At 42.9% G+C, this 27,450-nt stretch overlaps 1 protein-coding gene across 2 annotated transcripts in view; it reads left to right on the top strand.

Moving 5' to 3' along the window:
* LOC106600633 (ras-related protein Rab-28) overlaps positions 1 to 26,121 on the top strand; it is a 56,612-nt gene extending 30,491 nt beyond the window's left edge. Inside the window, exons 5-8 of one of the 2 annotated variants that reach the window (XM_014192134.2) lie at positions 20,077 to 20,180; positions 20,384 to 20,461; positions 23,143 to 23,241; positions 25,138 to 26,121. In XM_014192134.2, coding sequence (XP_014047609.1) covers positions 20,077 to 20,180; positions 20,384 to 20,461; positions 23,143 to 23,235 — 275 coding nt within the window. In that variant the 3' untranslated portion in view covers positions 23,236 to 23,241; positions 25,138 to 26,121. The remainder of the gene's footprint in view (positions 1 to 20,076; positions 20,181 to 20,383; positions 20,462 to 23,142; positions 23,242 to 25,137) is intronic. The other variant, XM_014192135.2, reaches the window with a different exon arrangement.
* Positions 26,122 to 27,450: the final 1,329 nt, after the last annotated feature.

Here is a 27,450-nt window from a genome sequence, read left to right as displayed (position 1 = left end):
CCACACACACCCACACAGTTGTGAAGAGGGCACAACAGCACCTATTACCCCTCAGCAGGCTGAAAAGATTTAGCATGGGCCCCCAGATCCTCAAGTTCTACAGCTGCACCATTGAGAGCATATTGACTGGCTGCATCACTGCTTGATATGGCATCTGCAAGGCACCCAACCACAAGGCGCATCAGATGGTGGCGAGTACGGCCCAGTACATCACTGGGGCTGAATTCCCTGCCATCCAGGACCTCTATACAGGCTTATTCTGAAATTGATTCAATTGTTGTTGTTTTTTTATCTCATCAATCTACACACAATACCCCATAATGACAAAACAAAAACAGGTTGTTAGAATTTTTTGCTAATTTATAAAAAGTATTCAGACCCTTTACTCAGTACTTTGTTGAAGCACCTTTTGCAGCGATTACAGCCTCTAGTCTTCTTGGGTATGACACTAGAAGCTTGGCACACCTGTATTTGGGGAGTTTCTCAGATTAGTTTTAGAAATATTGAGGACTAACTTATTCCTTGCCTCCCACTGTCAAGGAATTTAAGTGTGCAGTCATTTCAGTGGCTGTAGTAGCTGACATGTATAGAGTTGAGTCATCTGCATACATAGACACTCTGACTTTACTAAAGGCCAGTGGCATGTCATTAGTAAAGATTGAAAAAATGAGTTGGCCTAGACAGCTGCCCTGGGGAATTCCTGATTCTACCTGGATTATGTTGGAGAGGCTTCCATTAAAGAACACCCTCTGTGTTCTGTTAGACAGGTAACTCTTGATCCACAATATAGCAGGGAGGGAGGGGGGGAAAGCCATAACACAAGTTTTTTCAGCTGCAGACTATGATCGATAATGTCTAAAGCCACACTGAAGTCTAACAGCCTCCATAATCTTTTTATTAATTTCTCTCAGCCAATCATCAGTCATTTGTGTAAGTGCTGTGCTTGTTGAATGTCCTTCCCTATAAGCCTACTAAAAGTTTGTCAATTTGTTTACTGTAAAATATCTGGTCAAACACAATTTTTTTCCCACAAAGTTTACTAAAGGTTGGTAACAGGCTGATTGGTCGGCTATTTGAGCCAGTAAAGGTGGCTTTACTATTCTTAGGGAGCGGAATGACTCTTGCTTCCCTCCAGGCCTAGGGGCACACACGTTCTAGTAGGATTAAATTGAAAATGTGTCAATGTCGTCCGCTATTATCCTCAGTAATTTTCTATCCAAGTTGTCAGACCCCAGTGGCTTGTCATTGTTGATAGACAAAAACATTTTCATCTCGTCCACACTCACTTGACGGAATTCAAGATTCCAATGCTTGTCTTTCATAATTTGTTTAGATATACACTACCGGTCAAAAGTTTTGAGAACACCAAGTCCTTGAAGGGTTTTTCTTTTGACTATTTTCTACATTGTAGAATAATAGTGAAGACATCAAAACTATGAAATAACACATGAAATCATGTGGTAACAAAAAAAGTGTTAAACTAATCAAAATATATTTTATATTTGAGATTCTTATAATAGCCAGCCTTTTCCTTGATGACAGCTTTGCACACTCTTGGCATTGGTGGTGGTGGCAGCATCATGCTGTGGGGATGTTTTTCAGCGGCAGGGACTGGGAGACTAATCCGGATCAAGGCAAAGATGAACGGACCAAAGTACAGCGAGATCCTTGATGATAACCTGCTCCAGAGCGCCCAGGACCTCAGACTGGGACGAAAGTTCACCTTCCAACAGGACAATGATCCTAAGCGTACAGCCAAGATAATGCAGGAGTGGCTTTGGGACAAGTCTTTGAATGTCCTTGAGTTGCACAGCCAGAGCCCGGACTTGAAACCGATCAAACATCCTCTGGAGAGACCTGAAAATAGCTGTGCAGTGATGCTCCCCATCCAACCTGACAGAGCTTGAGAGAATCTGCAGAAAAGAATGGGAGAAACTCTCCAAGTACAGGTGTGTCAAGCTTGTAGCATCATACCCAAGAAGACTCGATGCTGTAGTCGCTGCCAAAGGTGCTTCAACAAAGTACTGAGTAAAGGGTCTGAATACTAATGTAATGTGCGATTTTATTTATTTTATTCCTTTTTAAATATTTAAAAAAATTATCTGCAATTTTTTTTAATCATTTTTATAATCAGGCTGTAACGTAACAAAATGTGTAAAAAGTCAAGGGGTCTATATACTTTCCGAATGCACTGTATGTCAAATCGCTGAACTATCTCTTTAAAACCTTAACTGTGTTTGGGTCATTACCTGAATAATTTATTGAATGGTATTTTAAGAAGTGGCATGCCAACATTGGAATTGTGCATCTGATTTTCATTCTGCAGATTATCAAGCCAATTAGTTTTTATTAATAAGGGATCACTGGACCCCCCCCACCACCCCCCCCCCCCACCCCCACCCATCCTTTCCTTTCTGGCTCGCTATCCCTTCGGAACTCTGGGGGCATTCATTATGGGCTCCCACAGCCCTTATTTGGGTGACTTAAATGGGTTCAGTTCTCTTAACACCTCATGTCTTTTAGCATGGATGTTCTGTCGCTTTTCACCTCGGGAGATCCACACTGGCTCTCCATGTTAAATGTTCCCCTCTGGCTGGGAGATGAGACTCCCTATTTTATAATTTTTTTTCTCTCTTCTCTTTCTTCCTTTTACTCACACACTCAGCCCTGTACTTACACACTGTCTCGCAAGTGTAAACTAATATGTTCACCTTCCTTGCCTTTTAGGTGTCTTTAAATTGGCTCTGTGTCACTTATGTAAAACAACGTGTGTGTTTACTTTCTGCACGGTACAGCAAACCTTTCCACGTACCGTTACCTCTGGTACTCTAATTCACTGCCAGCCATTCGGGCGTGTGAAAACTCAAATGCCTGTTGCTCAAAACTCCGTTTTTGTATTGACTTTTTATTTTTGCGCTGTTTATGCTCACTCACAGGGCCCTCTCACACACACTCACTCACACACACACATTAATATGCACATACAGTGGGGGAAAAAAATATTTCATCCCCTGCTGATTTTGTACGTTTGCCCACTTACAAAGAAATGATCACTCTATAATTTTAATGGTAGGTTTATTTGAACAGTGAGAGACAGAATAACAACAAAAAAATCCAGAAAAACGCATGTCAAAAATGTTATAAAATGATTAGCATTTTAATGAGGGAAATAATTATTTGACCCCTCTGCAAAACATGACTTAGTACTTGGTGGCAAAACCCTTGTTGGCAATCACAGAGGTCAGATGTTTCTTGTAGTTGGCCACCAGGTTTGCACACATCTCAGGAGGGATTTTGTCCCACTCCTCTTTGCAGATCTTCTCCAAGTCATTAAGGTTTCGAGGCTGACGTTTGACAACTCGAACCTTCAGCTCCCTCCACAGATTTTCTATGGGATTAAGGTCTGGAGACTGGCTAGGCCACTCCAGGACCTTAATGTGCTTCTTCTTGAGCCACTCCTTTGTTGCCTTGGCCGTGTGTTTTGGGTCATTGTCATGCTGGAATATCCATCCACGACCCATTTTCAATGCCCTGGCTGAGGGAAGGAGGTTCTCACCCAAGATTTGACAGTACATGGCCCCGTCAAATGATGCGGTGAAGTTGTCCTGTCCCCTTAGCAGAAAAACACCCCCAAAGCATAATGTTTCCACCTCCATGTTTGACGGTGGAGATGGTGTTCTTGGGGTCATAGGCAGCATTCCTCCTCCTCCAAACACTTTCACCCAGTTGTCCAGATGTTCTTTGGCAAACTTCACGGGCATGTATATGTATTCTTGAGCAGGGGGACCTTGCGGGCGCTGCAGGATTTCAGTCCTTCACGGCGTAGTGTGTTACCAATGGTTTTCTTGGTTGCTATGGTCCCAGCTGCCTTGAGATCATTGACAAGATCCTCCCGTGTAGTTCTGGGCTGATTCCTCACCGTTCTCATGATCATTGCAACTCCACAAGGTGAGATCTTGCATGGAGCCCCAGGCTGAGGGAGATTGACAGTTCTTTTGTGTTTCTTCCATTTGCGAATAATCGCACCAAATGTTGTCACCTTCTCACCAAGCTGCTTGGCGATGGTCTTGTAGCCCATTCAAATCAAATCAAATCAAATTTATTTTTATATAGCCCTTCGTACATCAGCTGATATCTCAAAGTGCTGTACAGAAACCCAGCCTAAAACCCCAAACAGCAAGCAAAGCATGTGAAAGAAGCACGGTGGCTAGGAAAAACTCCCTAGGAAAAACTCCCTAGAAAGGCCAAAAACCTAGGAAGAAACCTAGAGAGGAACCAGGCTATGAGGGGTGGCCAGTCCTCTTCTGGCTGTGCAGGGTGGATATTATAACAGAACATGGTCAAGATGTTAAAATGTTCATAAATGACCAGCATGGTCAAATAATAATAATCATAGTAGTTGTCGAGGGTGCAACAAGCACGTCCGGTGAACAGGTCAGGGTTCCATAGCCGCAGGCAGAACAGTTGAAACTGGAGCAGCAGCACGGCCAGGTGGACTGGGGACAGCAAGGAGTCATCATACCAGGTAGTCCTGAGGCATGGTCCTAGGGCTCAGGTCCTCCGAGAGAAAGACAGAAATTAGAGAGAGCATATTTAAATTCACACAGGACACCGGATAAGACAAGAGAAATACTCCAGATGTAACAGACTGACCCTAGCCCCCCGACACATAAACTACTGCAGCATAAATACTGGAGGCTGAGACAGGAGGGATCAGAAGACACTGTGGCCCCATCCGATGATACCCCCGGACAGGGCCAAACAGGCAGGATATAACCCCACCCACTTTGCCAAAGCACAGCCCCCACACCACTAGAGGGATGTCTCCAACCACCAACTTACCGTCCTAAGACAAGGCCGAGTATAGCCCACAACGATCTCCGCCATGGCACAACCCAAGGGGGGGGCGCCAACCCAGACAGGAAGACCACGTCAGTGACTCAACCCACTCAAGTGACGCACCCCTCCCATGGACGACATGGAAGAACACCAGTAAGCCAGTGACTCAGCCCCTGTAAAAGGGTTAGAGGCAGAGAATCCCAGTGGAAAGAGGGGAACCGGCAAGGCAGAGACAGCAAGGGCGGTTCGTTGCTCCAGCCTTTCCGTTCACCTTCACACTCCTGGGCCAGACTATACTTAATCATAGGACCTACTGAAGAGATAAGTCTTCAGTAAAGACTTAAAGGTTGAGACTGAGTCTGCGTCTCTCACATTGGTAGGCAGACCATTCCATAAAAATGGAGCTCTATAGGAGAAAGCCCTACCTCCAGCCGTTTGCTTAGAAATTCTAGGGACAATTAGGAGGCCTCGTGCTTGTGACCGTAGCGTACGTGTAGGTATGTACGGCAGGACCAAATCGGAAAGATAGGTAGGAGCAAGCCCATGTAATGCTTTGTAGGTTAGCAGTAAAACCTTGAAATCAGCCCTTGCCTTAACAGGAAGCCAGTGTAGGGAGGCTAGCACTGGAGTAATATGATCAAATTTTTGGGTTCTAGTCAGGATTCTAGCAGCCGTATTTAGCACTAACTGAAGTTTATTTAGTGCTTTATCCGGGTAGCCGGAAAGTAGAGCATTGCAGTAGTCCAGCCTAGAAGTAACAAAAGCATGGATTAATTTTTCTGCGTCATTTTTGGACAGAAAGTTTCTGATTTTTGCAATGTTACGTAGATGGAAAAAAGCTGTCCTTGAAACAGTCTTGATATGTTCTTCAAAAGAGCGATCAGGGTCCAGAGTAACGCCGAGGTCCTTCACAGTTTTATTTGAGACGACTGTACAACCATCCAGATTAATTGTCAGATTCAACAGAAGATCTCTTTGTTTCTTGGGACCTAGAACAAGCATCTCTGTTTTGTCCGAGTTTAAAAGTAGAAAGTTTGCAGCCATCCACTTCTTTATGTCTGAAACACAGGCTTCTAGCGAGGGCAATTTTGGGGCTTCACCATGTTTCATTGAAATGTACAGCTGTGTGTCGTCCGCATAGCAGTGAAATTTAACATTATGTTTTCGAATGACATCCCCAAGAGGTAAAATATATAGTGAAAACAATAGTGGTCCTAAAACGGAACCTTGAGGAACACCGAAATTTACAATTGATTTGTCAGAAGACAAACCATTCACAGAGACAAACCTGATATCTTTCCGACAGATAAGATCTAAACCAGGCCAGAACTTGTCCATGTAGACCAATTTGGGTTTCCAATCTCTCCAAAAGAATGTGGTGATCGATGGTATCAAAAGCGGCACTAAGATCTAGGAGCACGAGGACAGATGCAGAGCCTCGGTCTGACGTCATTAAAAGGTCATTTACCACCTTCACAAGTGCAGTCTCAGTGTTATGATGGGGTCTAAAACCAGACTGAAGCGTTTCGTATACATTGTTTGTCTTCAGGAAGGCAGTGAGTTGCTGTGCAACAGCTTTTTCTAAAATTTTTGAGAGGAATGGAAGATTCGATATAGGCCGATAGTTTTTTATAATTTCTGGATCAAGATTCGGCTTTTTCAAGAGAGGCTTTATTACTGCCACTTTTAGTGAGCTTGGTACACATCCGGTGGATAGAGAGCCGTTTATTATGTTCAACATAGGAGGGCCAAGCACAGGAAGCAGCTCTTTCAGTAGTTTAGTTGGAATAGGGTCCAGTATGCAGCTTGAGGGTTTGGAGGCCATGATTATTTTCATCATTGTGTCAAGAGATATAGTACTAAAACACTTTAGTATCTCCCTTGATCCTAGGGCCTGGCAGAGTTGTGTAGACTCAGGACAATGGAGCTTTGGCGGAATACCCAGATTTAAAGAGGAGTCTGTAATTTGCTTTCTAATGATCATGATCTTTTCCTCAAAGAAGTTCATAAATGTATTACTGCTGAAGTGAAAGCCATCCTCCATTTGCGAAGGCTGCTTTTTAGTTAGCTTTGCGACAGTATCAAAAAGACATTTCGGATTGTTCTTATTTTCCTCAATTAAGTTGGAAAAATAGGATGATCGAGCAGCAGTGAGGGCTCTTCGATACTGCACGGTACTGTCTTTCCAAGCTAGTCGGAAGACTTCCAGTTTGGTGTGGCGCCATTTCCCTTCCAATTTTCTGGAAGCTTGCTTCAGAGCTCGTGTATTTTCTGTATACCAGGGAGCTAGTTTCTTATGACAGATGTTTTTAATTTTTAGGGGTGCAACTGCATCTAGGGTATTGCGCAAGGTTAAATTGAGTTCCTCGGTTAGGTGGTTAACTGATTTTTGTCCTCTGACGTCCTTGGGTAGGCAGAGGCAGTCTGGAAGGGCATCAAGGAATCTTTGGGTTGTCTGAGAATTTATAGCACGACTTTTAATGCTCCTTGGTTGGGGTCTGAGCAGATTATTTGTTGCAATTGCAAACGTAATAAAATGGTGGTCCGATAGTCCAGGATTATGAGGAAAAACATTAAGATCCACAACATTTATTCCATGGGACAAAACTAGGTCCAGAGTATGACTGTGGCAGTGAGTAGGTCCAGAGACATGTTGGACAAAACCCACTGAGTCGATGATGGCTCCGAAAGCCTTTTGGAGTGGGTCTGTGGACTTTTCCATGTGAATGTTAAAGTCACCAAAAATTTGAATATTATCTGCTATGACTACAAGATCCGATAGGAATTCAGGGAACTCAGTGAGGAACACTGCATATGGCCCAGGAGGCCTGTAAACAGTAGCTATAAAAAGTGAGTGAGTAGGCTGCATAGATTTCATGACTAGAAGCTCAAAAGACGAAAACGTCATTGTTTTTTTTTTTGTAAATTGAAATTTGCTATCGTAAATGTTAGCAACACCTCCGCCTTTGCCGGATGCACGGGGGTATGGTCACTAGTGTAACCAGGGGTGAGGCCTCATTTAACACAGTAAATTCATCAGGCTTAAGCCATGTTTCAGTCAGGCCAATCACATCAAGATTATTATCAGTGATTAGTTCATTGACTATAACTGCCTTGGAAGTGAGGGATCTAACATTAAGTAACCCAATTTTGAGATGTGAGGTATCACAATCTCTTTCAATAATGGCAGGAATGGAGGAGGTCTTTATACTAGTGAGATTGCTAAAGCGAACACCGCCATTTTTAATTTTTCCCAACCTAGATCGAGGCACAGACACGGTCTCAATGGGGAAAGCTGAGCTGACTACGCTGACTGTGCTAGTGGCAGACTCCAATAAGCTGGCAGGCTGGCTAACAGCCTGCTGCCTGGCCTGCACCCTATTTCATTCCAGCCTTGTGTAGGTCTACAATCTTGTCCCTGACATCCTTGGAGAGCTCTTTGGTCTTGGCCATGGTGGAGAGTTTGGAATCTGATTGGATAGGATAAAGTAATCCTTCTAACCCCCCCCTTAAAAGATTTAGATGCACTATTGTAAAGTGGTTGTTCCACTGGATATCATAAGGTGAATGCACCAATTTGTAAGTCGCTCTGGATAAGAGCGTCTGCTAAATGACTTAAATGTAAATGTAAAAATGCTTCTGTGGACAAGTGTCTTTTTTACAGGTAACAAGCTGCGGTTAGGAGCACTCCCTTTAAGAGTGTGCTCCTAATCTCAGCTCGTTACCTGTATAAAAAGACACCTGGGAGCCAGAAATCTTTCTGATTAAGAGGGCGTCAAATACTTATTTCCCTCATTAAAATGCAAATCAATTTATAACATTTTTGACATGTGTTTTTCTGGATATTTTTGTTGTTTTTCTGTCTCTCACTGTTCAAATAAACCTACCATTAAAATTATAGACTGATCCTTTCTTTGTCAGTGGGCAAACGTACAAAATCAGCAGGGGATCAAATACTTCCCCCCACAGTACATTTATACAGACTCTACACACACACCCACTCACATACATGCTGAGTGGGGCGACAGCGTAGCCTAGTGGTTAGAGCGTTGGACTAGTAACCGAAAGGTTGCAAGATCGAATCCCTGAGCAGACAAGGTACAAATCTGTCGTTCTGCCCCTAAACAAGGCAGTTAACCTACTGTTCCTAGGCCGTCATAGAAAATAAGAATTTGTTCTTAACTGACTTGCCTAGTTAAATAAAGGTAAAATAAACAAAGTAGCAGCAGCATTTTTGTAAAATCTTATATCCTTTTCCCTAGTCACCTTACCCCTATCCATATCCACCTCCATCACTCCAGTATCCCTGCACATTGTAAGTATGGTATTGGAACTGACCCTGTATATAGCTGCTATATATGGTTGCTTGCTTGCTTATTGTTTTCTTATTTCTCTTCTCTTTTTTTTGTAGTGTTACATTGTTAATGATTTTTGTTGTGTTTTGAGTTTGCAAGAAAGACATTTCACTGTACTTGTGCATTAAAACATCAAACTGAAACATGTCTCTCTGCCACCGACATTGTCCGGACTAAGTTGTTTTCCCTTTTGGCAAGTCCCAGGGTGGAGTTTGAAGGCCTCCCTCACCTCCACTCCCCTCAACCCCCGCCCCCAGCAAAGCTGCCAATGTTCCTGTCTGCTCAGTGTAGGCCTGCATATTTCTTAAGAGATTCTCAGAAGTAAAGTAGCCCGGAGGAGCTCAATGCGCTTCTGTTTTTGATTAAGTTCAGAAATGTTTTTTCCTGGCTGGACCCACCACATACTTAGGTCCTCCTACAACAAACTAAAAAGTCCCAATGGTCCCCCAGGGGACGGTTTAGCCACAATGGACATGTGGTGGGACAAAAGCCCAGTCCTTCACCCCCCTCCCCTCACCAGATATAGGGGATGCACACGTCAGCAAGCGCTGTGGGGAGGGTGATTGCATGTTCGACGCTGTAAAACATATTATTTATTTTTATATATATATATATATATATACTGCTCAAAAAAATAAAGGGAACACTAAAATAACACATCCTAGATCTGAATGAATGAAATAATCTTATTAAATACTTTTTTCTTTACATAGTTGAATGTGCTGACAACAAAATCACACAAAAATAATCACTGGAAATCCAATTTATCAACCCATGGAGGTCAGGATTTGGAGTCACACTCAAAATTAAAGTGGAAAAACCACACTACAGGCTGATCCAACTTTGATGTAATGTCCTTAAAACAAGTCAAAATGAGGCTCAGTAGTGTGTGGCCTCCACGTGCCTGTATGACCTCCCTACAATGCCTGGGCATGCTCCTGATGAGGTGGCGGATGGTCTCCTGATGGATCTCCTCCCAGACCTGGACTAAAGCATCCGCCAACTCCTGGACAGTCTGTGATGCAACGTGGCGTTGGTGGATGGAGCGAGACATGATGTCCCAGATGTGCTCAATTGGATTCAGGTCTGGGGAACGGGCGGGCCAGTCCATAGCATCAATGCCTTCCTCTTGCAGGAACGGCTGACACACTCCAGCCACATGAGGTCTAGCATTGTCTTGCATTAGGAGGAACCCAGGGCCAACCGCACCAGCATATGGTCTCACAAGGGGCCTGAGGATCTCATCTCGGTACCTAATGGCAGTCAGGCTACCTCTGGCGAGCACATGGAGGGCTGTGCGGCCCCCCAAAGAAATGCCACCCCACACCATGACTGACCCACCGCCAAACTGGTCATGCTGGAGGATGTTGCAGGCAGCAGAATGTTCTCCACGGCGTCTCCAGACACTGTCACGTCTGTCACGTGCTCAGTGTGAACCTGCTTTCATCTGTGAAGAGCACAGGGCGCCAGTGGCGAATTTGCCAATCTTGGTAAATGCCAAACGTCCTGCACGGTGTTGGGCTGTAAGCACAACCCACACCTGTGGACGTCGGGCCCTCATACCACCCTCATGGAGTCTGTTTCTGACCGTTTGAGCAGACACATGCACATTTGTGGCCTGCTTGAGGTCATTTTGCAGGGCTCTGGCAGTGCTCCTCTTGCTCCTCCTTGCACAAAGGTGGAGATAGCGGTCCTGCTGCTGCGTTGTTGCCCTCCTACGGCCTCCTCCACATCTCCTGATGTACTGGCCTGTCTCCTGGTAGCGACTCCATGCTCTGGACACTACGCTGACAGACACAGCAAACCTTCTTGCCACAGCTTGCATTGATGTGCCATCCTGGATGAGCTGCACTACCTGAGCCACTTGTGTGGGTTGTAGACTCTGTCTCATGCTACCACTAGAGTGAAAGCACCGCCAGCATTCAAAAGTGACCAAAACATCAGCCAGGAAGCATAGGAACTGAGAAGTGGTCTGTGGTCACCACCTGCAGAACCACTCCTTTATTGGGGGTGTCTTGCTAATTGCCTATAATTTCCACCTGTTGTCTATTCCATTTGCACAACAGCATGTGAAATGTATTGTCAATCACTGTTGCTTCCTAAGTGGACAGTTTGATTTCACAGAAGTGTGATTGACTTGGAGTTACATTGTGTTGTTTAAGTGTTCCCTTTATTTTTTTGAGCAGTATATATATAGATAGATAGATAGATAGATAGATAGATCTCGGTAAGGTATGGTTTTGAAATGTTTACAGTATACACCAAAACCAGCCTTTCCTTTTTTTTGTACTTTTATTGATTGTATCGAATCCGAGGCACAACCGCGTTAGCTAAAGCAGCAGGCCCTCTTGGCTCAAAAAAAAAGTTTGTGATAATTAACTGACAGTGTTAGAGAATAAATGGGAAGGTTTAGCACTTTTGTTGCAGATAAGCCAGCCAGGCACCTATTTAAAAAATGGTGGCCATTGCAAACATGTCCGTACACTCATCTCTCCTACCAATAATTTGTGTTGTGACAAGGTAGGTGGGTATATACAGAATATAGCCCTATTTGGTAAAAGACCAACTCCATATTATGGCAAGAACAGCTCAAATAAGCAAAGAGAAAAGACAGTCCCTCATTACTTTAAGACATGAAGGTCAGTCAATCCGCAAAATTTCAAGAACTTTGAATGTGCAGTCGCAAAAACCAAGCGCCATCATGAAACTGGCTCTTATGAGGACCACCACGGGAAAGGAAGACCCAGAGATACCTCTGCTGCAGAGGATAAGTTCATAAGAGTTACCAGCCTCAGAAATTGCAGCCCAAAAAAATGCTTCAGAGTTCACGTAACACACATCTCAACATCAACTGTTCAGAGGATACTGCGTGAATCAGGCCTTCATAGTCGAATTGCTGCAAAGAAACCACTACTAAAGGACACCAATAAGAAGAGACTTGCTTGGGCTAAGAAACACGAGCAATGGAGATTAGACCGGTGGAAATCTGTCCTTTGGTCTGATGAGTCGAAATTTGAGATTCTTGGTTCTTAATGCCATGTCTTTGTGAGACACAGAGTAGGTGAACGGATGATCTCTGCATGTGTGGTTCCAACCATGGAGGAGGTGGTGTGATGGTGTGCGGGTGCTTTGTTGGTGATACTGTCGGTGAATTATTTAGAATTCAAGGCACACTTAGTCAGCGTGGCTACCACAGAATTCTGCAGCAATTATCCCATCTGGTTTGTGCTTAGTGGGAATGTCATTTATTTTTCAACAGGACAATGACCAAACACACCTCCAGGCTGTGTAAGGGCTATTTGACCAAGAAAGAGAGTGATGGAGTGCTGCATCAGATGACCTGGCATCCCCAATCCCCCGACCTCAACCCAATTGAGATTTCTTTATTTTTATTAGTTTGATTGCAGAGTGAAAGAAAAGCAGCCAACAAGTGCTCAGCATATGTGGGAACCTTTTCAAGGCTGTTGGAAAAGCATTCCTCATGAACCTGGTTGAGAGAATGCCAAGAGTGTGCAAAGCTGTCATCAAAGGGTGGCTATTTGAAGAATCTGAAATATAAAATATATTTTGATTTAACTCTTTTGTTAGTTACAACATGATTTCATATGTGTTATTTCATAGTTTTGATGTCTTCACTATTATTCTACAATGGTGAAAATAGTAAAAAAAAATAAGAATAACCCTTGAATGAGTACTGTCCAAACTTTTGACTGGTTGTGTGTGTGTGTGTGTGTGTGTGTGTGCATACGTACGTACATGCATGCATACATACAGTGGCTTGCAAAAGTATTCATCCCCTTGGCATTTTTCCTATTTTGTGGCCTTGCAACCTGGAATGAAAATATTTTTTGGGGGGGGTTGATATCATTTGATTTACACAACATGCCTACCACTTTTGAAGATGCAAAATATTTTTTCTTGTGAAACAAACAATAAATAAGACAAAAAAACAGAACTTGAGGGTGCATAACTATTCACCCCCCCAGTCAATACTTTGTAGAGCCACCTTTTGCAGCATTTACAGCTGCATGTCTCTTGGGATATGTCTCTACAAGCTTGGCACATCTTGCCATTCGGATTTTTGTCCATTCTTCAAGGCAAAACTGCTCGAGTTCGTTCAAGTTGGATAGGTTCCACTGGTGTACAGCAATCTTTAAGTCACAGATTCTCAATTGGATTGAGGTCTGGGCTTTGACTAGGCCATTCCAAGACCATTTAAATGTTTCCCCTTAAACCACTCAAGTGTAGTTTTAGCAGTATGCTTAGGGTCATTGTCCTGCTGGAAGGTGAACCTCCGCCCCAGTCTAAAATCTCTGGAAGACTGAAACAGGTTTCCCCCAAGAATTTCCCTGTATTTAGCGCCATCCATCATTCCTTCAATTCTGACCAGTTTCTCAGTCCCTGCTGATGGGGAAAAACATCCCCACAGCATGATGCTGCCACCACCATGCTTCACTGTGGGGATGGTATTCTCGGGGTAATGAGAGGTGTTGGGTTTGCGCCAGACACAGCATTTTCCTTGATGGCCAAAAAGCAACATTTTAGTCTCATCTGACCAGAGTACCTTCTTCCATATGTTTGGGGAGTCTCCCACATGCCTTTTGGCAAACACCACATGTGTTTGCTTATTCTTCTGTAAAGCCCAGCTCTGTGGAGTGTACGGCTTAAAGTGGTCCTATGGACAGATACTCCAATCTCCGGTGTGGAGCGTTGCAGCTCCTTCAGGGTTGTCTTTGGTCTCTTTGTTGCTTCTCTGATTAATGCCCACCTTGCCTGGTCCGTGAGCTTTGGTGGGTGGCCCTCTTGGCAGGTTTGTTGTGGTGCCATATTCTTTCCATTTTTTAATAATGGATTTAATGGTGCTCCGTGAGATGTTCAAAGTTTTGGATATATTTTTTTTATAGCCCAACCCTGCAAAGCTTAGCCACCTGACCCGACGGCAGACTGCAACCATCATCACGGTCAAACTGTGCTTTATTCCTTGGTTTTTGCCACAACATTGATATGGAGGAATACCTGGACTAAGACTACCGGATATTTTCCATTTGCTGCTTTGGATTTGCTAGCATCACTTTAATTAACACCAAAGCCTAATCTTATGCTTTTGGCTATTATTTGGAGTGGGATGGGAAGTATCTCATTTTTATTCTGCAATGTGGCATTTCAATCTTTATTGCAAAGCATGTTTACATAACCAACGATCAATGTTTGGTTCCCTTCATAAAAAATAAATTAAACACTTTCTACTTTGTATCGGATGTGCTGTGGCTTAACTTGGAGTGTATGCCATCTCTAATGAATGATGCGTCATGGGTAACTGCAGTGATTGATTTGAGCTGGATTCTGCCAGAACAGGATCTGGCTCCTCCCCTTGGCATTTCACAATATTTCAAATAGTTTACAATCGTGGTAAAACACAGTTTGGAAAGCAAATGGCTCCTGCTGAAAAGAGAAGACTCTAATCTGTTAGCTGTAGGCTACCAAAATATTTAATCAACTTCCAAATATTGTTTTACAAAGTCAAACGTGTGAGAGGCTTTTTTTCATGAGGGCGTATGCCATTACCAGCGAGTGAGCTGCGCATCATTGGGTGAGTCAGTGAAACTGGAAGCATTTTTAGGTCTAAAATTTCCTCATATTGTAGCATACAATAATGTCTCCTCACACCTAGGCCTTGGCTATTGATGATTTCAAGACCAGGTTATTTTCATTGATCTCAGATGATCCGTTTGTCAGTGTCAGTTGCCTGTAATATCGATCATTTGTGTGGTATTATGGTCATTTCAAGACAACTGGGAACTCATTAAAAAAATGTGGTCTAATCATGACGTCCGTGATCTTCTGGTAGAAAAGTCAGAGCTCTAGAAAGATGCCAGAGTTCCCCGCTTGGAATTCCGAGTTGGATGACCGTCCAGTCAGAGCAATTTTTTTTTTCTCCCGATTTCCCAGTTGACTTGAACGCACTGAAGTCGGGAGATTTCCCAGCTCCAAGTTCCCAGTTGTTTTAAACGTGGCATTAAAAAAAGATTATGCTAAGTCTCCAATCATGTAAAATGACATAGAATTGGATTAAATGCGTTTATAAAAAGCCCAACATTTCCCATAACCTAGGCCACAACATTTTTTTCCCATGTGTACAACTTCTGTAAGTGCCTCTGCTATTTGCCACTATGCAAATGTGATGATATGCATGCAATGCTTTATTATAAAGGTAATTTTAATTTATTTTAACTTGCCCAAGACTCTCCCATTTCTCCTTCACCCAAATCCAGATAGCTGATGTTCTGAAAGAGCTGCAAAATCTGGACCCCTACAAATCAGCTGGGCTAGACAATCTGGACCCTCTCTTACTAAAATTATCCGCCGCCATTGTTGCAACCCCTATTACTAGTCTGTTCAACCTCTCTTTCGTATAGTCTGAGATTCCTAAAGATTGGAAAGCGGCTGCGGTCATCTCCCTCTTCAAAGGGGGAGACAATCTAGACCCAAACTGTTACAGCCCTATATCCACCCTGCCCTGCCTTTCTAAAGTCTTCGAAAGCCAAGTGAACAAACAGATCACCAACCATTTCGAATCCCCCCGTACCTTCTCCTCTATGCAATCTGGTTTCCGAGCTGGTCATGTGTGCACCTCAGCCACGCTCAAGGTCCTAAACGGTATCATAACTGCCAACGATAAAAGACAGTACTGTGCAGCCGCCTTCATCGACCTGGCCAAGGCTTTCGACTCTGTCAATCACCGTATTCTTATCAGCAGACTCAACAGCCTTGGTTTCTGAAATGACTGCCTCCTGGTTCACTAACTACTTCTCTGATAGAGTTCAGTGTGTCAAATCGGAGGGCCTGTTGTCCGGACCTCTGGCAGCCTCTGGCACAGGGTTCAATTCTCGGGCCAACTCTTTTCTCTGTATACATCAACGATGTTGCTCTTGCTGCTGCTGATTCTTTGATCCACCTCTACACAGACGACACCATTCTGTATACATCTGGCCCTTCTTTGGACACTGTGTTAACAAGCCTCCAAACGAGCTTCAACGCCATACAACTCTCCTTTCCGTGGCCTCCAACTGCTCTTCAACGAAATGCATGCTCTTCAACCGATCGCTGCTCGCACCCGCCCGTCCAGAGTAGTGATGCTAGTCGGGCGGTTCTGACTTAGAATATGTGGACATCTATAAATACCTAGGTGTCTGGTTAGCTTCTTTGGGAACGGGGGGCAGTATTGAGTAGCTTGAGTGTATATGGTGCCTTCATAATTACACACATCCCATCCCCATAAGCCAAGTCATAATCATACAGTTACCCAGTGCTTAATTTGTAAATAGGGATGTGCCAGAACAAAAAGTGAGCGTGAGAGGGGGGGTGACCTGGGGAGCTCTTAGATACCGGAAAGCATTTTTTTTATTTAACCAGGTAAGCCAGTTGAGAACAAGTTCTCATTTACAACTGGTATGATTACTATGGCTCGTAGTCCTGCCCATGGCTCATAGTGCAGTGTATTACACCTTGCCCATAAAAGCCCACTTAGTTTACCTGCGGCAGGAGAACTCCAAGGACATGGCCAGTGAAACTTCGGGCAGCGTCTTGTGCGGTCGGCTCAGAACTAGGCCTTTTTGTTCACTTTCACAAGTACTCTTTGCTCTTTAACCCAGCTGGTGAGCCCTGCCACCCGTGTTTTACTGTGGCAGTGACAGCCTCACACTCCCCAGTCCGCCCCACCGGCTACCACTGTCCACTTAATAGTTTTACACCCGCTTGCAGAGGAGAAAGACTATGTTCAGTGTGCGTGTGTCCACACGTGCGTTTTGGGAGGAACGGTCATGACCAGATGAACTGTGATCAGTGAGCTGTCGACAGAACACTTCTAACCTGGAGGAAAGCTGGTCCCTTCATGGTCCTGTGTCGCTTCAGGCCACCGGGGCAGGGGCGCCGTAGCACAAAGAGTTGACATTGGTTAATTAAATCTCACCATTCTTGCTCAATTTTGCATGTCTTCTCAAACCGCTACAACTGTATATGCATTCACCCATCAAACTACCACCCTCATGCACTTAAGGAAATCACAAATATCATGGATATTAGAACTAGTGGATATGTGGAGGCTTAAATATCCTGACCTAGTGAGATATACAGTTGAAGTCGGAAGTTTACATGCACCTTAGCCAAATACATTTAAACTAAGTTTTTCACAATTCCTGACATTTTAATCCAAGTAAAAATGTATTGTCTTAGGTCAGTTAGGATCACCACTTTATTTTAAGAACGTGAAATGTTAGAATAATAGTAGGGAATTATTTTTTTCAGCTTTTATGTCTTTCATCACATTCCCAGTGGGTCAGAAGTTTACATACACTCAATTAGTATTTGGTAGGGCTGCCTTTTTTAAATTGTTTAAATCAAACAAACAGTGTTATGGCCACTCCAATACCTTGCCTTTGTTGTCCTTAAGCCATTTTTCCACAACTTTGGATGTATGCTTGGGGTCATTATCCATTTGGAATGATGTCTTGAGATGTTGCTTCAATATATCCACATAATTTTCCACCCTCATGATGCCATCTATTTTGTGAAGTGCACCAGTCCCCCCCACAACATGATGCTGCCACCCCCGTGCTTCACGGTTGGGATTGTGTTCTTCGGCTTGCAAGCCTCCCCCTTTTTCCTCCAAACATTACGGTGGTCATTATGGCCAAACAGTTCTATTTTTGATTCATCATACCAGAGGACATTTCTGCAAAAACTATGATCTTTGTCCCCATGTGCAGTTGCAAACCGTAGTCTGGCTTTTCTATGGCGGTTTTGGAGCAGTGGCTTCTTCCTTGCTGAGTGGCCTTTCAGGTTATGTCGATATAGGACTCGTTTTACAGTGGATATAGATACTTTTGTACCTGTTTCCTCCAGCATCTTCACAAGGTCTTTTGCTGTTGTTCTGGGATTGATTTGCATTTTTCGCACCAAAGTACGTTCATCTCTAGGAGACAGAACACGTCTCCTTCCTGAGCGGTATGACTGCTGCGTGGTCCCATGGTGTTTATACTTGCGTACTATTGTTTTTACAGATGAACATGGTACCTTCAGGCATCTGGAAATTGCTCCCAAGGATGAACCAGACTTGTGGAGATCTACAATTTATTTTCTGAGGTCTTGGCTGACTTCTTTTGATTTTCCCATGATGTCAAGCAAAGAGGCACTGAGTTTGAAGGTAGTCCTTGAAATACATCCACAGGTACACCTCCATTTGACTCAAATGATGTCAATTAGCCTATCAGAAGTTTCTAAAGCCATGACATCATTTTCTGGAATTTTACAAGCTGTTTAAAGGCACACTCAATTTAGTGTATGTAAACTTCTGACCCACTGGAATTGTGATACAGTGAAATGATCTGTCTGTAAACAATTGTTGGAAAGATGACTTGTGTCATGCACAAAGTAGATGTCCTAACCGACTTGCCAAAACTATAGTTTGTTGACAAGAAAGTTGTGGAGTGGTTGAAAAACGAGTTTTATTGACTCCAACCTAACTGTATGTAAACACCATCCCAACCGTGAAGCACGGGGGTGGCAGCATCATGTTGTGGGGGTGCTTTGCTGCAGGAGGGACTGGTGCACTTCACAAAATAGATGGCATCATGAGGGAGGAAAATTATGTAGATGTCTTAAAGCAACATCTCAAGACATCAGTCAGGAAGTTAAAGCTTGGTCGCAAATGTGTCTTCCAAATGGACAATGACCCCAAGCATACTTCCAAAGTTGTGGCAAAATGGCTTAAGGACAACAAAGTCAAGGTATTGGAGTGGCCATCACAAAACCATGACCTCAATCCCATAGAAAATTTGTGGGCAGATCTGAAATAGCATGTGCGAGCAAGGAGGCCTACAAACCTGACTCAGTTACACCAGCTCTGTCAGGAGGAATGGGCCAAAATTCACCAAACTTATTGTGGGAAACTTGTGGAAGTCTACCCGCAACGTTTGACCCAAGTTAAACAATTTTAAAGGCAATGCTTCCAAATACTAATTGAGTGCATGTTAACTTCTGACCCACTGGGAATGTGATGAAAGAAATAAAAGCTTAAATTAATCACTCTCTCTACTATTATTCTAACATTTCACATTCTTAAAATAAAGTGGTGATCCTAACTGATCTAAGACAGGGATTTTTTACTAGGATTAAATGTCAGGAATTGTGAAAAACCGAGTTTAAATGTATTTGGCTAAGGTGTATGTAAACTTCCGACTTCAACTGTATGTGTGTGTTTGGAAGATTTTCTAAAAACCTGTTTTTGCTTTGTAATTATGGGCTATTGTGTGTAGATTGATGGGGGGGGGAACAATTTAATACATTTTAGAATAAGGCTGTGACTCTCAATGTGGAAAAAGTGTCTGAAAACTGTCCGACTGCATTGTATGTGATAAGGTTACACAGAGGGCCAGAGGTAATTACAGACACCTGTGACAATCTGAAGTAGCCAAAAGGGCCACTAGATGTGATGGATTACATCAAATCCTTGAAAGATACCAACAAACTGGTAGTTTACTGGTAAAATTAGAAAGTTTCCAGGAATATACCCTCCCTTTGCAACCCTAATTTCCTCCGAAAGGACCTCAAAAGGAGAAAATTACTTTACAAAAAGGTGGCTTAACTGAACGTGACACAACAATTAAATGATGTTGCCAATTATCTATGTCAGGCAGACCCTGAGTGTATCTTGAGCTGGTGTAAACCTCAATTTCTCTGTGCAAGTCCAGATATGAGGTTCGCTCTGTCTGTGTACTGTGTAATCTTGTGTACTGTGTAACCTTGTGTATTGTGTAACCTTGTGTGAAGTCAATCTTGCTGTTTGTGTAATTTGCTGACATATTACGCTGCATTTTCTCCACAGTTGACCTGGAGCATATGAGGACAGTGAAGGCTGACAAACACCAGCGTTTCTGCCAAGACAACAGCCTCATCAGTCAGTTCGTATCAGCCAAGACTGGAGACTCAGTGAGTCAGTTTACCCAGTAAATTACAAAAAGTGACGCGCGCACACACCAAAAAAATAAAAAAACGACCACTGAAATACTTTGCTGTGATGATGACTTAACAAAATTGATGCGGTGCAATATTTGTTTATTTGCGCACATTGCAAGCATATTCTGTATTCCTGCTCATCGCTCTTTCCTTTTGCCACCCTGCCTTCCCTTCAGGTGTTCCTGGCATTCCAGAGAGTGGCTGCAGAGATTCTGGGAGTGAAGCTCAACAAAGCAGAGATTGAGCAGTCCCAGGTGAGTCTTCATTAGGCCTTTCTCTTGCGTTTCCCAGAGAGAATTATATAGCAGCCCCTCGAGTAATGTCGCCATTTTTTGGATGGTTTCTTATAACCACACGCATGTACACAAGGTAAAACGGAGTGTGCCAGGTCACGAGTTCACCGCACACTGTAGAGGACTCTTGTTACTCCTGTGATGCTGTACCTGTGACTGACACTGTCCATCTGTAAATACAGCCATGTTGTTGATGTTAGAGCCCAATGGTGCGTGAAGCGAGAGGTCAAGAGGTTGGCAGTGTAGGTTTGGCTGCATCTTCTGATTTATTGTGTTTATCTCCCGCCAATGTGGGCTGAACGGGGCCTCCTAGCTCGGCCTCTATGAACCAGCCAGACCAGGTGGCCCTGTCACTGGTGGCAGCGGCGGGATTACACAGGGCATCTCCCCCCGAGGCATTAATCCTGGCTGTGATATGACTGACTGGTGCCACACTGGCTAGAGAGAGGCTGATTATGCTGATTCTATGGGGAGGTCAGGACCCCCAGAGAAGGGAGAGCACCAAGGGAGCGAAGGCTAGGAGATGATTCTCAAACGCACTTCCACCCCTACCCTGCCCCTTCTGCTGTCAACAGACAGAGGCTAATGAATGTGTCCATCTCCACTCCCCTCCGTCACCTCCCATGAAAGCTGCCTCAATAAACCGAAGTGCTTTAATCCAAGCTAAACAAGCTGGATGAGTGGTCTGATTTTATCTGTCGGTCAAGATGCCTATCACAGAAACATAATCTATGATGTCCATGTCTCGCTCCAGGAATGCATGTTCTCTGGAGATTTTTTTTCTAGATAGGGTTGAAGTCGGAAGTTTACATACACTTAGGTTGGAGTCATTAAAACTCCTTTTTCAACCACTCCACAAATTTCTTGTCAACAAACTATAGTTTTGGCAAGTCGGTTAGGACATCTACTTTGTGCATGACAGATTATTTCACTTATAATTCACTGTATCACAATTCCAGTGGGTCAGACGTTTACATACACTAAGTTGAGTGTGCCTTTAAACAACTTGGAAAATTCCAGAAAATGATGTCATGGCTTTAGAAACTTCTGATAGGCTAATTGACATAATTTGAGTCAATTGGAGGTGTACCTGTGGATGTATTTCAAGGACTACCTTCAAACTCAGTGCCTCTTTGCTTGACATCATGGGAAAATCAAAAGAAGTCAGCCAAGACCTCAGAAAATAAATTGTAGATCTCCACAAGTCTGATTCATCCTTGGGAGCAATTTCCAGATGCCTGAAGGTACCACGTTCATCTGTACAAACAATAGTACGCAAGTATAAACACCATGGGACCACGCAGCCATCATACCGCTCAGGAAGGAGACGCGTTCTGTCTCCTAGAGATGAACGTACTTTGGTGCGAAAAGTGCAAATCAATCCCAGAACAACAGCAAACAACCTTGTGAAGATGCTGGCGGAAACAGGTACAAAAGTATCTATATCCACAGTAAAACGAGTCCAATATCGACATAACCTGAAAGGCCGCTCAGCAAGGAAGAAGGAATAAATTATTCTCTCTACTATTATTCTGACATTTCACATTCTTAAAATAAAGTGGCCCCTGGCAAGATCTTATTGGCCTGGGAGCCCACTCCGTCATTGCCCCCTGTCTGGAAGATCAGATACTGGGGCCGCTGATTACTCACAGGGTCCGACACCAGGCATCGGCAGCTCGTTAATCAACCAACCAACCAACCAGGGCCTAGGTTTCAACCACGATGTCTGGTCTTTGCTGGCTCCCCAATCCAGGTCTGAGTTCTGAGTTTGAACTAAGTTCAGAACCTGCCCTGTTACTGGTACTCAATATCCAGGGCCCGTATTCATAAAGCGTCTGAGTTTTGCCTTTTAGATCATAATGAATTCGACGGGAGGGAACTGACCCTAGATCAGCACACCTATTCTGAAACCTTTTTTGAATACAAGCCCAGATGAGCTCAGTTGGATTTCTGACCGGGTTAGCTGTAAGATCACTTTCACTCAGAGACATCAACAAATCAAGAATAGGGAAAGGTGCTAGCTATACCTTTCCTCATTGAAGATGTAACGGTTGATTTTAAAACTTCAGTAGTAGAAGAGGAGCCGAGGATGCACACACAAACATTTGTGCAGACTAACGGCTTAAACTTAAAGAAAGTTAAATAAAAGTCTCACTCGCTACAATACTCCCAAATCTTTATTGAATGGATAAACCAATATTTGACACACACAATTCATATCTGCCTGGGAGTATTATAATATCTGAGTGTTCTTCATTTGTAAATGACAATGTTTCACAAATGTATTTTGGTCATGGACATTTTCCTGCGTAAATCTCAGTGCTTCTCATTTGTTTATTCTCCTGTTCAATCCATTTCTCAAGTTTCTTTTTCATTTTTCTCACTGTCACCTCCACGACCCTGTCTTCACCTCTCCCCATCCTGCATTCTAACCAACTGTACCTCCTGTCTGCATCTTTGTTTTCCTTCCTGTCCTCTCTCTCCTTTCCATCCACACCTCACCTTCTCTACCCACACGTCTCCCTTTTTTATCGCTTTATCCTGATTTCTTTCTCTCTCTCATACTCTCATTCTCTCTCTTTCTTTTCCTCCCCCCCCTGGTTTTGTCTCCTTCCATCTCTCCGTTGGTGTGTGCTGCTCAGAGGATCGTGAAAGCTGAGCTGGTGGACTACCATCAGGACGAAGTCCCCGTTAGACAGGAGACCAATCAGAGCAAAATCTGTTCGGTTCAGTAGTTGGAAGTATGTCAACACACAGTCGCACACAGATATATTTTTCTCCTGAAATATACTGTATCTATTAGTGCCTGGTATAAAACCGCAAGACCCCTTATGAAGTGGTTGTGGTAGAGGTTGTCGTTGTATTTTAATTGTGGGAATTAAACTGGAACTGACAGCGTTTTAGCAACATGAAATCTTATTCAAATCTGTTTATATAGACCCCTAGGTGTATAGAGAAGCGAGCACTTAGTAGATATGGTCATTTTCACGTTTTTGTACTTTCAAAGAATGTTTGAGAATACTGTTGCTCTGAATGGCAAGGGCACACCTGTAGAGTCCAGTCCTGGATAAGAATGACAGGTTTTTATTCAGTTTTATTTACTGCAGTGTCTATAAATTGTCCAAACGCACGGCCGCTTTCCCACTCTATATTGCTATAGAATTTTCACAAATGCCTTTAAGGCATTTTAGCTTGCTAAGTAAATAGCTACATAAATGGATAAGTTAGCCTATTAGACACGTTATGACTGACTTGTGGTTATTGCCCTTGCTAGTTTGATTGTATTGATATTCCCAGTCTTAGTTACATTCTTCCGTTTTTGTCTAAAACATTGAGTCATTGAAACTGAAACATTGCATCCCAAAGGGCTGGAGGCAGCAAACAATCTACCAGGCCAGCTGTGATTTACAACCTGATAGCAATACGTTTTGGTCTACCAAAAAAAGTATTGGTGAATTAGATATATTTATCACGCATTGAACTGCATCCATCTATTCTGCCAACAATGCCTTACTCTACATCATGTAATTTTTAGACAAACAACCTATTTTTAATACCTCTTATAAAGGTTGGATATTTTGATTGTCTGTTTTCATATCTGCAAAGTAGTTAACGCTGTCAGTTCCACTTTAATTTAGTTATTAGTTAGTTTGATTATTAACGGAGAAAATCTTTGGTTGGTTTAGACTGGTCCTACAGTAGTTTGGCACAAACATTTTGTTGGAGTAATATATTTTATGTCGCATCATTAAGAGAAAAAAAACATGAAATGACACTTGTATAGAAGATGTTGCCAGGAATTCCCGACTATTTTAGTGGGCTGCATCAGTATCATCCAGAGAAGTGGGCTTGGCCCCCGGACAGAGTTAGTGTCAGACTGACCTTTGTTTGACCTGTTTCTACGCTTGTGATTGGCGTTGAGCTGGCTGCATCTGCAAAAAGACTAGAGCAGATTCTCCATATTTTATTTTTACCACAACATTCATCCATTAACTTGTATACTTCAGTTTACGTGTTTTTCTGAATGTGACAAATGAAATGTATTTGAATTATAAAAGTATGTTCTGGGGCCTGGGAAGGAAGACCTGGGGCCTGCTTTGTGATCCATAGATTTCTGAACTATGCAGGAACAAATTGCAAATATTTTGTAGTATCAATTAGGTACATTTAATCTTAAATTGTATATAATTAGTGTTTAAAGGTGCACTATGCAGAAATCGCTCCTCCATTTCCTGGTTGCTAAAATTCTAATAGTTTACCATATTTCAGTTTGTGACAAGAGAAGATGGTATAGTGTAGAGAATCAATTGTACCTTCTAAACCGCTGTGAAATATATTTTCTATAACCCAAAGTATTGTTTCAGCTATTTGAAGCTGTTGTACAAAACCAAAAGTAAAAGACACGAAAACTCATTTTAGGAATGGAAGCATAGAAATAGCGCACATAGAACTGATATACCACTTCTTAGACTTGCTTTCAAGTAGAATGATAGATCAACATTTCTATGTGAATTTGGTCATGTCGCCCAAAAAGTTACATATTGCTACTTTAAATCAGATGGATTTTCTAGTGTGGTGGCAGCTTTCTCATATTTTGCCTCTGTTTTATGTCTTTCTTTATGTCTGTGTTTCCATAGCGTGTGGTGAAGGCAGACATCGTGAACTACAGTCAAGAACCTGTGACAAGGACAGTCAACCCCCCGCGCAGCTCCATGTGTGCGGTGCAGTGACCGCCTCTCTCCCCGCCCTCCCCTCTTGCCCCTCCACAAACTGACAACAGCAGTGAGGGCTTCTGACCAGCAGGCTGCCCCCAACACACTGGCCCATAGCCAAAGCAGGGGAATTGAGCCAGCTTGGTTTATTCTGCTGTACACACACACACACACACACACACACACACACACACACACACACACACACACACACACACACACACACACACACACACACACACACTCCTCCCTTCTCCCTCTCAACGCACAAGTCTTTAGAAAGGCTTTATATCAGTATTTTCGTTTTTGAGGGTTTTCGGGGTCATCGGATATTTTAAGATTTGAATGTGAGGATTTCTCTGTATGTACAGTTTGTAAATGTAAAGGGACCCCACAGTATATTCCTGGCTTCAATACATTTAATATATTTTCATGAATGATTTCTTGAGTGGTTATCAGCTTTGGTTGCAGCATACATGTTTAAACATGAAGTTATGCTGAAAGCAAATGGGCCCTCCACTTTTTCAGCAATATATTTTGAGCAACTGTTATTCTTTTGTAATTTTTTTTCTTCTACTGTCTTCATTATTCAATTACCGTAAATTCCGGACTATAAGCCGCAACTTTTTTTCTCAAACTTTGAACCTCGCGGCTTAAACAATGACGCGGCTAATATATGGATTTTACCCGCTTTCAAAAAAAAAAATTCTCCAAAAAAACACATTCTGTGACGTGCTCAGTTTTTTGGCGGCATGAAGCTTTCATTAGACCAATGAAATTGCCGAACGGGTTAAGGTCAAACAACTTTTTTGTTTACTGTTTAGATTAAATCGAGCGCTCTCAAACTTATTACGGTAGTCATTTTGTCACCCTCATCATGGCAAAGACACGGAGAAATGCATATGATGCAGCTTTCAAGTTGAAGGCGATTGATCTGGCTGTTGGAAAAGGAAATAGAGCTGCTGCACAGGAGCTTGGTCTTAATGAGTCGATGATAAGACGTTGGAATTAGCAGCGTGAGGAATTGACTCAGTGCAAAAAGACAACTAAAGCTTACTGCAAATTTTTTATTTTTTGTTACAAGCCGTGTTTCGTTAAAGCCTATTTATTTTTGTTACAAGCCGTGTTTCGTTAAAGCCTATTTATTTTTGTTACAAGCCGTGTTTCGTTAAAGCCTGTGTAAAGTTCATTTGTTTCAATGTACCGGTAGGCACCTGCGGCTTATAGACATGTGCGGCTTATTTATGTTCAAAATAATATATATTTTTTAATTCAGTGGGTGCGGCTTATATTCAGGTGCGCTTAATAGTCTGGAAATTACGGTATGTATATTTCAACAAAAATATAAACGCAACTTGTAAAGTGTTGGTCCCATGTTTCATGAGCTGAAATTAAAGATCCCAGAAATTGTCCATACGCACAGAAACGTATTTCTATCAAATGTTGTGCACAAATTTGTTTACATCCCTGTTCGTGACAATTTATCCTTTGCCAAGATAATCCGTCCACCTGACAGGTGTAGCATATCAAGAAGCTGATTAAACTGCATGATCATTACACAGGTGCACCTGCTGCTGGGGACAATAAAAGGCCACTCTAAAATGTGCACTTTTGTCACACAAAACAATGCTACAGAGGTTTTGAGGGAGCATGCAATTGGCATGCTGCCTGCAGGAATGTCCACCAGAGCTGTTGCCAGATAATTTAATGTGCATTTCTCTACCATAAGCTGCCTTCAACGTTGTTTTAGAGAATTTGGCAGTAAGTCTAACTGGGCCTCACAACCGCAGACCACGTGTAACCACTCCAGCCCAGGACATCCACACCCAACTTCTTCACCTGAGACCAAACACCCAAACAGCTGATGAAACTGAGGATTATTTCTGTCTGTAATAAAGCCCTTTTGTGGGGGAAAACGAATTATTATTGGCTGGGCCTATGCCCTCTCAGACCCACCCATGCCTGTGCCCCTGTCCAGTCATGTGAAATCCATAGATTAGGGCCAAATGAATTTATTTCAATTGACTGATTTCCTTATATGAACTGTACCTCAGTAAAATCGTAGAAATTGTTGCATGTTGCGTTTCTATTTTTGTTCACTATGTTTGGCATTTTTAACCTTAACAATGGACATTTGAGTATGTATTGGTGCAGCTTAAAGGTATGGCAATATGTGTATCTTTGTAGCAGAAAAGTCTGCAATGAAGAACTGCTTTGACACAAAGTGCTTCGTAGGAT

This window comes from Salmo salar, chromosome ssa03, assembly GCF_905237065.1.
Source record: "Salmo salar chromosome ssa03, Ssal_v3.1, whole genome shotgun sequence".
NCBI classification, from domain to species: domain Eukaryota; kingdom Metazoa; phylum Chordata; class Actinopteri; order Salmoniformes; family Salmonidae; genus Salmo; species Salmo salar.
This window is presented reverse-complemented; position numbering and strand designations above follow the sequence as displayed.